This window comes from Ammodytes marinus, assembly GCF_949987685.1.
Source record: "Ammodytes marinus genome assembly, chromosome: 12".
NCBI classification, from domain to species: domain Eukaryota; kingdom Metazoa; phylum Chordata; class Actinopteri; order Uranoscopiformes; family Ammodytidae; genus Ammodytes; species Ammodytes marinus.
The window spans coordinates 20,092,561-20,104,392 of record NC_137216.1 but is presented as its reverse complement, the minus strand read 5'-3'; the positions used below and the strand labels follow the sequence as shown (position 1 = coordinate 20,104,392).

The following is an 11,832-nucleotide window of genomic DNA, read 5'->3' as shown; positions in this document are numbered from 1 at the left end:
CCAACTATTCTGCAGGTCATTTAAATATGTGTCGTGTTTAAAAAACGATCTCTATAAAAGAAGTTAATTTTGTTATAAAAAGGATATTTTTTTACTCTTTACTGTTGAGGAGTCAGAAAATCACTCAAAATGACTTATCATTCATAATGTTAATCTTGTCACATTTCAGGGTGCATATATCACATTTTTTTCTTCATACTGGTTAACCATGTTAGAAGTCATCATTAGTAAGGCACTTAAACGTTGTAGTGTAGGTGTTACTGTAACATAGAGGAGTGTTTTTCTGTTTTTCTAAACACAAAGGTCTAAATGTGAAGCCAGGGGCAGTGCTACCTCCTCTCTGATGGGACACAAACTGTCTGGGAGGATACAACATCTCCCAGCTTTCCAAAACAAGAGGAAAGTCAAAGCAGAGATGTAACCAGGAACTGAAACATTTCCTTTTCAAAATTTAAGTAGTTTCCCTGTGTTCCAATCCCCATACTTCCATATTATTTGGTATGCCAGAAAAAATATTTAGGATGTCCCAATACATGAATGTCAAATGCAGTATGCACAAAAACCTGGATGTTCTAAAATAGGCTTACATCCTATTGCACTTTGTAGTATGCAAACCAGCATGCTTTATTATGTAGTGTAGTAATACAAAAAAAAACGTATGTGATTTGGAACGCAGGGTTTGTCTAAAAAATTAAATCAAGAAAGAAAAATGAAAATACTATATCTGGCTGTGCGCTCTGTACACACTTCTATCTTCAGAGAAGACCGACAGCCCTCAACATAAACATGAAGGCAGCCGCTGCGTTATGCTGAATAGCTATTGTTTCTCTGTTCGCACAGTGAATAGTTTTCCCTGCTCCGCCCCACATCCACTTCCTGTGAGTAAGCCTAGACAAGCTTTCTTCCACATACTCACCACCACCCACATTCTGGGTCAATTTAAAACAACTGTACCATCATGGCAAACTTTCTTTTTTTCCAGGCAGTTGTGCAATGACCAGATAAGCCTTGATCTTTTATTTTGTGAGACAGCTTTATTGCACAAAACCTTTGCCCAGCTGGACCAAGCAAAAGTATTATTTCACTCGGTCAAATTTGGAAAACTGTTCTAAAACCTATGTCATAGTTTTCGCTGGCATACTTCAAAAATACCCAGACCTTATTTCCTATAGCACCATTGATGCTCACCTGGACAAAGACATTTTAATGAAACCTTGATGCGTGTCCCCAGTCGGACAAAAACCACATTGTTCATATCCAAACTTTCAGGACATGTTTAAAACAACATTTGCTGTAGCTACTAAAAAGCATCAAGTGTAGTATGAAAGAGGAGGTATCCTGCCATGAAAAGGTAGAAGAAACCCGCTCCTTTAGTCTTCACTGAGCTTTACTGCCCTCCAATGTTCGACCATGAGACCAGCACTTTGATTGAGTCATGACAGATTGCTGATTTGGATGGCTACATGGGAAATGTAGTGCTATGAGCGGGGGACCAGTTTTCTTTCCAAACTAAATCCATTCAATGCAGTTAACATGTTTTCAAGGCCACATAAGGAAGGACTGTCTCCCCTGTTTGTGCTTTAAATTGAGCCACTTTGGGTCATCTGTTGACCAACATTTGTGTCTGTGTGTGCGTTTGTGAATATGTGTAGTCAAGTCTGATAACCAAGTTCATCCCTGTACAAGTGTTGATCTCAGTGACAGACTGACGAGGCTAGGCTTGGCCAGCGGGGTTACATGGCTCCTCTGTGGCCTACTGTACTAACCCAGGAGCACCCTCTGCAGGCGATAAGCAGGCACGGTGTTCTCGTCATCCGATTCAGCGTCACTCTGAGGGTTGGAGCTGCATGGAGAGGTGCACTCTGGAGAGCACAGGTAGTGCATGAGGGGCAGCCGGTACTTTCCACAGAAGTCCACAAATTTGATGTGACGCACACATGAATCAAAGTAGACTCCTGTAAAAAGTTGGGAACAACGGGGTGAGAGGGTTGTATATTTATGTGCAGGTTTATATGTATACATCATTATAGTGCATCAATATTCACACCTTGAGTCATAAACTCAGATGTAACCAAGACTGTACAACCAGACAGGATACAGTAAAGAGAGAAACAAAACACCAGATGTGTTTTCACAGTATAATTCATTAGGACACAAGACAAAATTAAGGGGTCCCCAGTTTATCATAAATATGTAAACAAAATCAATAATTTCAAAGTAATGTTTATTTTTTCCTCTCATTTTGCCACACCCTTTGACAAGTTATGTGATACTTTTGCACTTCTTGAGGGTAACAAAAAGTTGTCCTTGTTCGCTCACAACTGCTTGATATACGCAACTGGTGACGAAGGGTCGCATGTGGACAATTCCTTATTTTTTAGTGGTCAAAAGCAAAAGAGGTTGAAAACCCACACATTTTCACAAATTTGGAAATTACAGGTGCATAAAAAAAACCAAATCTTAATATCCATAATAGAACAACAATTTGTATTTTTTTCTTCTTCAAAGGCTGTGGAAATCTCACCGGCACACTTGGGGTTGGGACACTTGCTGGCCAGGTCTAGGTAGTGCAGCAGGTTTGAAGGCAGGTCGCGAGGGTAGTAGGGAATATTTCGGCTCTTGACGGTACGCCCTGCCAACTCTAGCAGGGACGGGGGGTCGTAGGTCATCTCCTTGACAAAGCGCACCACCAGTGGGTTGCCACGGAGACTGAGCTCATGTAGATGCACAAGGCTGAGGATCTCCCTTGGCAGGTAAGTGAGCAGGTTGTTGTGGAGACTTAAGGATCGCAGCGAGTAGAGTCTGGAGTGAGACAGAGAGGCACTTAACCTACAAAACATGTCTATGGGAATGCGCAATTGTCACATGAATGAATGGCAATCATTGTACTCATCTAGCTTTTGTATAGTCTTGGTGGTGTACTGTATGTGTAGTTACCTGGTGAGCTGTGGGGGTACACTTTGGATGCGGTTGTCACATAGGACCAGGTAGGTGAGGTAGGGCAGGTTAGCCACTTCTGGAGGTATGGCCGTGATGAGGTTTCCACCCAGATACAACAGCTCCAGACTAACAGAAAAAATTTAAATTAAAAAAAATTAAATCTAGAATTCTTCAACACAAGTACTGAATTATACCACATAAAGTCCAGTCCAGTAAAAGCGTGTTTTTTCACCGTATTCTTATTGCTTGTTTTATTATATTGGTATCCCAAAATATTAAAAAGATAAAGACATTTATTTTTCACATCTTTTTTTAAATACAAACTTAATTTCAATACCAAAAGATTGAGCATGAAGGACAATGTTCACACATGAAAAACTGACTGTAATACAGTGGTTTGGCTGTAAAGTAGCAACTTCAACGCAAAGACATGTATCATGTTAAATGTAAACTAGAGTTTGCAAAAACCAAATACTTAACTTTATAAACTTTATTTATTTATTTTATTTAACCTTTATTTACCCAGGCAAGCAAATTAAGAACAAAATTCTTATTTTCAAGTGCAGCCTGAAGGGGAAGGGGGAGGGGAGTGCTAAAAGTGAAAACAAGGTTATATATATATATATTACACTTTTACAAAAATATATAAAATACACTTTAAAAAATTCAATATAATACAATACAATAAAATAAACAGTTAATCAATAGTGTATGACAAGAAGGGCTACTAACAGGTGCAGGAGTCAACTAAGATTTTATGCAGATTTAGTTTGAAGACAGAGAGAGAGGTGAAGACAGAAAGTTTAAGGGTGTTTTGAAGGGTGTACCAGTCAAAGGCTGCAGCGAACCGGAAGGCACTGCGTCCAAAGACAGTGCGGACAGTGGGGATGGAGAGGTTTTAAACACCCTAAAACAGTAGATAACTTTAAAAATCTTAATATTATTTTTAAATACAAAACTTGTGGCTCAAATTTACCAGTGCTTGGTTTGCAAAGGGTAAGCTTCAACATTTAAAAAGTCACAGCAACCATGTTCATACATAAAAGGTAAATATGCTATAACCTCTATGACCCCAATCAAATGGTAAATGGACTCCACTAGCAGTGCTACCACACAGGGTGCAAGCTAACTATCAGGAGCAATTTGGGGTTTGATGTCTTGCCCAGGGACACTTCGACATGTGGTGGGGAGACGGGGGATCGAACCACAGACCCTGCACTCCAGTGGATGACCTCCCTACCCACTTCGCCACAGCCACCACAAGGTGGAGCTACAGATGCATGGTTTAGATGCTGCGCAGTCCCCGTGTATGCGTTTGTGTTTGGGTGTATCAAAATTTAGTTTGTGGGGCCATGCATGAATAATCCTTTTAGGACTTTGGTGTAAAGATACAACTAATCTATAATTATCTCAGATCCTCAGGCCATTTTCACTCACTTTAAGTGTCAGTGTGTCTCAATTAAAAACTGCCACAATCGTTTTCACTGAGATAAACTAAAATACATATGGGATCACCAGAGTATCACTGCTTGCAAGTCTAATAGCCAACAAAATGGATATGTACATATGACAACAAAGGACAGTGGTAGGTTAATAGAAGTATGGAGGACACAGGGGGGTAATTGGGAGTGAAAAAAGAGAGACGGGCAGAGAGCAATGGATGGCTGGTCAGCGAAAGTAAGCTGTCAGGCCATCTGCCGGCTGGAACTGATGACACAGCGACTGCGAGACAGGAAGCCATTATATTGTCCTTGGTGGCAGAGCACTGAGCAAGCCCCCTCTATTAGGCAAACTGAGACAGTCAGGGTCTGCTCACTGGCCTCGCCGACACAAATCAACTGCCAGAGAGAGTACCATTATTTATGGTCTGTATCTGACGGACACAATATAAAAACTCAACATTTTCTCAAGCAAGCAAAACTGACTGGAGCCTTTTCTTTTCTGAGCCATTCCAGCCAGCACTGGATGGGCAAGGTTTCTTCTCTATGCACATAAACATACAGAATAGCGGTTATAGGGTTTTTTAAGTAGAGAAGACTCTTGAATGTCATAGTGAAAACAATCCTTAAAAATCTATTGAAATTTCAAGCAAATGAGGCCTTTTCCACAAAAGACATTTTGGCTTGTCAAAATGGAAAAGCACAGGTGACACAATAACATCATCAATGGAGTTGGTCTGTTCTATTCAGGTGTTCCAGTAACGCCATGACAGTGTCATTGTGAGTCAGAACGCACAACACCAGAAACATGTAAATTGAGCAGCTAAATGGGATTCAGCCCTCATTCATTTACACCGGTGTTTTCCTCCATCTGTCTTCAGTAGGAACATGATCATTCCTTGCAATGGGGTTGAAATTCATCCCAACGACAAACCATGGGTGTCCGAAGCTGTTAAATCGAGAATACTGAAAAAGTAACTTCTGATTCTGATCTGGTTATTCCCAGCTGAAATTAGACATTTTAAAAGGAAAACGGCCTCATTGTTAGAGGACACCGAGGTAGTGAAGCACCTTTAAATAATAGGGCAGTGCGTAATGTATTGAGAGTGCAGGAAAGTGTGTCAGTCAATTGAGTACTTATTTACCCGACTTAGATGCATGATATAGCAACTACCTCATGTTTAGTGTAAAGAATGTTAGGTACAGGTTTAAACTAAACCATTAACAAACTTACTTCTTGATAGTTAAATAGTTTTTCTGTTTTTTAGCCAAGTCTCTAAGTAATCTGCAGCGAACGCTTTGCGAATGTTTGTACTAACCACTGCAATAGATGACACTCAGAGCGAGTGGCTGCTGGGCTGTTCCCCGAAACGTCAATCCACGATGTTCAAGTCGCAGTTAGTATTCATAAACGGCTGCTAGGTCAGAGTCAGTCTTTTTTATAGTACAGTGTAAACACCAGTAATTATTTTATCGTGCACACATGACAGACAGGTACTGGAGGGTGAGTAAATACGAGCTGATTTTGACAAAAAGTGTTCTAGTTTACAATGACTTAGTATGCCTTTAAGGAAGGACAATGGGGGCCATGGAGGTTAGTAAAGAAAATTAGGGATGAAAAATGAGTCACAGAGACCTCTTTCCTAAGCACATTCCAAAACTACACAGGGGTCACTCTGACTCCAGGCATCATTTTCCGCTGCTCCTACAACTATATTGCAATGTGCCATGGTGTCCAATGTCTTAATAAATATGGACAGGACAGGTTACCCCTCCCAAAACCTAGAAAAAGAAACGTAAAACCGTTATATAATACCATCGGTGTCTAAAGGGTTAAAAATACTGTGATGTACATTGTTGGTCCTATCCCTGACCCCTAGCATTTATTGGTCAGACTGGAGTGTGTGCAATCTTACTAACACATTGGGACAATTATTGACTTAAACCTGAAGCCGTGTTCAAAAAAGGGACACCAGTGTTTGTTTTGTTTGAGGAAACTTTGATATTTCCATGATTTGGAAACCTTTTTTAAAATAACAGCAGCTCTATGGATCAAATTGTGAAATAGTTTAGCAGGCTGATTGATGAGTCACAGCATATCCCAGCCTCCCAAGACAGTTACGAATAACCACTTTAATACTGCAGTATTCCAGTCAACATGTGCTTCCAAATATACCAGACCATGTATTTTAGGGTAGAAAAAAGCTTATATTATTTGATCCATTACTTTAAGCTCAATTTGGGAAAGAAACATTATGAACAAAAGGTCTCAATTTAAATGTGAAACTAAATCCAACGATAGGAAATGAAAGGCTTTTTAAACAGTATTTCCATTCCATTTAATTTAGCGACTTAGAGCTGTAGGTAGGCAGTTAGCATTAAGGGTATTGTCTAAGGACCCTCACTAGGATTGCCCTGCCCTGCCCGGGAATTGGTTTGATACCAAAGAGATGTTTAATGTCATGGTGATACAGAGAAAAATGTCATACTGGACCTGAATATCAATAAAAGTTTTATAGAGATTTCTTGCTGAAAACTAAACACTTCCATGAAGCAAATACACATGTACAGCATCAAAATATACTAAAACAAACAAGAGCTGTCATGTGATTAAAAGTTTAGTGGCCTGTTATCCTTTGCCTCTTACTCACATGATCAGGGAATGAGCCATGCTGCTGTGATGGTGTGTGATTACCTGGGTCACTGTGACCTGGTACTATTAAAGTCTGGAAACGATAAGATAGAAATGATCTACTGAAAATACATTATGGTCTCACCATGGATGTCTGCTTTTCTGGGAATTTTGCAACTATTTTGCCGACACAGCCAACACAGTCTCTTTAGAAAGTATGTGGACCCTTATACTTTATCCTTACAACTTTGTGTTGTAGATGTCATTTTATAATGGTTAAAATTGCATCATTCTTCTGCATTCAATAAGATTAAAAGGCCAAAAAACAAACAAAACACCACAGTGGCCTCAATAATTGTGAAATGGAAATACCATGACTTTTAGTTGGCAGTCTTACAGACTCAGCCCAGTGAGATAGGTGCTTTACTGGCTTAGCATCCTGCCTTTATTGGCTGTATTTTTTTTTGTTGCATCACTTTGTTGTTTACGATAAAAATTGTGTATCAAATATTTTCCATGACACGATTACTACTAGTGCAATTAGTAAGTACTTTTAGTTAGTTATTTTTTTAAAGTGTGTGTGTGTGTGTGTGTGTGTGTGTAGTATCTCACAAAAGTGAGTACACCCCTCACATTTCATTATATCTTTTTATGGGACAACACTGAAGAAATGACTGATACAATTTTAAGTAGTCAGTGTACAGCTTGTATAACAGTGTAGATTTACTGTCCCTTCAAAATAACTCGACACACAGCCATTAATGTCTAAACTGATGGCAACGAAAGTGAGTACATCCCTAAGTGAAAATGTCCCAATTGGGCCCAAAGTGTCAATATTTTGTGTGGCCACCATTTTTTTCCAGCACTGCCCTAACCCTTTTGGGCATGGAGTTCAACAGAGCTTAACAGGTTGCCTCTTCCACTCATTCATGACAACATCACGGAGCTTGTGGAGAGACCTTGCGCTCCTCCATCTTCCATTTGAGGATGCCCCAAAGATGCTCAATAGGGTTTAGGTATGGAGACATGCTTGGCCAGTCCATCACCTTTACCCTCAGCTTCTTAAGCAAGGCAGTGGTCTTCTTGGAGGTGTGTTTGGGGTCGTTATCATGTTGCAATACTGCCCTGCGGCCCAGTTTACGAAGGGAGGGGATCATGCTCTGCTTCAGTATGTCACAGTATGTTGGCATTCAATGAACTATAGCTCCCCAGTGCTGGCAGCACTCATGCAGCCCCAGACCATGACAGTCCCACCACCATGCTTGACTGTAGGCAAGACACACTTGTCTCTGTACTCCTCAGCTGGTTGCCACCACACACACTTGACACCATCTGAACCAAATAAGTTTATCTTGGTCTCATCAGACCACCGAGATGGTTCCAGTGATCCATGTCCTTAGTCTGCTTGTCTTCAACAAACTGTTTGTGGGCTTTCTTGTGCATCATCTTTAGAATATGATGTAGCGTGTGGCGTATGGTCTGAGCACTGGCAAGCTGACCCCCCACCCCTTCAAGCCCTTTAGCAATGCTCGCAGCACTAATGCTCTATTTTCCAAAGCTAACCTCTGGATATGACGCTGAGCACGTGCACTCAACCTTCGTACTAGGCTGCAGGGCAGTATTGCAACATGATAACGACCCCAAACAGACCTCCAAGACAACCACTGTCTTGCTAAAGAAGCTGAGGGTAAAGGTGATTGACTGGCCAAGCATGTCTCCAGACCTAAACCCTATTGAGCATCTTTGGGACATCCTCAAACGGAAGATGGAGGAGCGCAAGGTCTAATATCCACCAGCTTCGTGATGTCGTCATGAATGAGTGGAAGAGGATTCCAGTGGCAACCTGTGAAGCTCTGGTGAACTCCATGCCCAAGAGGGTTAAGGCAGTGCTGGAAAATAATGGTGGCCACACAAAATATTGACACTTTGGGCCCAATTTGAACATTTTCACTTAGGGGTGTACTCACTTTTGTTGACATCGGTTTAGACATTAATGGCTGTGTCAAGTTATTTTGAGGCGACAGTAAATTTACACAGTTATACAAGCTGTACACTGACTACTTTGCATTGTATCAAAGTGTAATTTCTTTAGTGTTGTCCCATGAAAAACATATGGGCCTACTCTAAACATTTGCGAAAAATGTTGCCAATTTTAATAGAACTTAGGCTAACTCCAAGGTTTGTTCTGACTGAAGTGGGTCTTTATTATTTTCTAAGACACAACTGAAAAAGGGGGATTCAAAGCTTTCCACAAGGAGCAGATGAAGCATAAAGATAACAAATGATAAATGTGTGTCAAATGCAAACTAAAAACACGTTATTTATTTATGTAGGCCTATTGTCAAGCCATGACTTAGGCCTTGGCAACATACAGAATGTTAGGGCTGATGTTTGGCTATAGGCTGAGATGGTTAGTGTGTTTATTTTTTTATTATTTAATTTTTAATAATAAGTTAATTAATAGTAATTCATCGAAGAATCATTTCGAATCTAAATCTTAAATTAATTTCTGATTGGCTGGTAGTTTTCTTGTTAGAAGTTCCAAGCAGTTTTACTGGAACAGTTAATCGGGGCAAAGGTCAACTGAAACTTCTGGTCACCATAGGAACAGCACTTGGGTTACATGCTACACTGACTACAAACAATCTGGATTGTCAGTCATGTACATATGATTTACGTAGTCATTTGACCAAATAGCTAGTTACCAAGAGAATATCCACGCTACCGTTAATAAACAGTGGCCCTTGCTGGATAGCTGGAGCTGCTACTGATTTGGACTTTTTACAATGGTGTTCAGTTAGCTAGCTAGTAGTGTTTGTAGTAGGCTATGAACCTCTATGACCTTACCTGGTTAGATTTTCTATCTCTGTAGGTATACTTTTCAGTCTGTTTCCGCCGAGTGAAAGCGACTGCAGACGTAGCAGTTTCGTACACTGAAGTGGGATCTCCTCGAACCGGTTCCCACTAAAGTTCAGCACCTCCAGTCGCAAAGAGCCGAACTCTTTGGGCAGCGAAAACTCGTCCAGGCGGTTGTTCTTCGCTATCAGCGTTTTCAGCCTGGTCAGCTGTGTAACGCCATCACAGATGGTCGTCAGTCCGTTGTTGCTGATGTCCAGAAACTCGAGGTTGCAGAAAAGGCTGACGGACGAGGGGAGCGAGGCTATCCGGTTGTAGTTCAGGTAGATCTGTTTGGTGTCCATTTTTCTCTTGTCGCTGATACTGTCAACATTAAACGTGTTCAGGCTCAAACGGGAATAGTCGAGCACGCCGTCGCCCGCGGCCACTGCCCCTTCAGGGATCTCCATTTTGGCCGGTTTAGCGTGAGTTTGAACTATCAACAGAGTCCTTGCAGAAGTTTCGAAGTAGGCTGAACGCTCCCGTAAACTGCGAGTTAGCTCCAGGAGTTGTCGTCTGTTTTCGACATGGACAAGGGAAAGATTTCTATATTCCCACGCACAACATTTAACCACATCTCTAGTGGAAATCTAGGTCACTAGTTTAGTACAGAGGACAGAGACTACGGCGGCTACATGTCATTACATTGCATGCAATGTCGCTGCTCACCATGCAGTCGATTTTGGACAGTGAATAATTGCTTCCATGTTTAGGGATTGGCCAATTCTTGAGTGACGCCCCGCCCATGCAAGCGTTGATTGGTTTATCTCCCCATCTGTCATGTGATAATCATGGGATTTGTAATGGCTTTATTGCCAAGTTTATTGACATTTTTTTTTACCACGTCACCGTGTGTAGTTTTCGACTACATTGTGAAGTACATTGCAACAACAGGACATTGGTGGACGAGTATGCATCATGCCAAACGCTCAGTTCGGCCGGCCATTATGCAACACCCCTCTTGTGTTGCATTATGCAATTCTCGGCTGAAATGTGCATAGAATGAGAAGTAGGTAGGCTACAGGATAATTGGATGTCTCGCACTGCAATCAGATCTTTTTATATGACTAACAGATCTATTGTGTTGTATGTTCATTTATGGGGAGAAATTCACGCAAATTATAGAGGTGGAAAGTCAGTTCTACCAGAGTAATGTAGGCCAAGCTGTACAACTTTGAGGAACTAGTTCTGACTTATTTCATTAGGCCTCCTGGGTAATGTATATTCAGTAGATATGATGATGTGTGGGTGTTCTGATAAGAAAAACTGTTTATGGCAGCATTGCCATGTTGCTTAAATATTGTACGCCTGGAAATCCATTAAGCCAAAGACACTGGCCCTTACAGTATCCCTACCTTTTGTTAACGTATGTTAAGTTTTAGCACACTTCCAAACTTAATTTCAATGTGCTTCACTATACAACACGTTGGAACAGAATATTAAATAGGATGGATAGTAAGACACACACACACACACACACACACACACACACACGCAACAACATTAAGAAACAGTTAACACAACATCAGTTAAGCAAAACAAAAGGTGATATTATTATTATTATTATTTTGATATTATTATTTTTATTAGAGATACAAACTGTTAGTTTAAAAAAGGCAAAAAAAAAAAAAAGCAAATTTACTGTCCTTTTAAGCCAGGGCTTAGAACGTCCTGTAAACATGGAATCGCTGACCTGCAAGACTTTAAGTGGGTAAAAGTTCAAACTATTCAGGAATGTACTCGGGCAGTAATTCATCACAAACATTTATTTTTTTTCTAAACTTCACTGGCAGCCAAATGCAAGTCTCCAACTATGAAGCAACAGGTCCTCTGTACTTTGTATTTGTTTGGAGACAAGATACTTTTTCTTTCTTTAACTCACAATGTTTACAATGGACATATGGCAGATAATAGCACATGCGCGCC

The 11,832-nt window shown here is 40.7% G+C and overlaps 1 protein-coding gene across 1 annotated transcript; it reads right to left on the bottom strand.

Moving 5' to 3' along the window:
* LOC307258356 (leucine-rich repeat-containing protein 58-like) lies at positions 1 to 10,465 on the bottom strand. The gene is made up of 4 exons (XM_080037870.1): positions 9,859 to 10,465; positions 2,938 to 3,066; positions 2,525 to 2,802; positions 1 to 1,955 (listed from the first exon to the last, which is right to left on the bottom strand). The coding sequence occupies exons 1-4, from the start codon at positions 10,314 to 10,316 to the stop codon at positions 1,762 to 1,764; spliced, it is 1,059 nt and encodes a 352-aa protein (XP_079893996.1). The 5' UTR covers positions 10,317 to 10,465; the 3' UTR covers positions 1 to 1,761.
* Between the last annotated feature and the right edge of the window lie 1,367 nt (positions 10,466 to 11,832).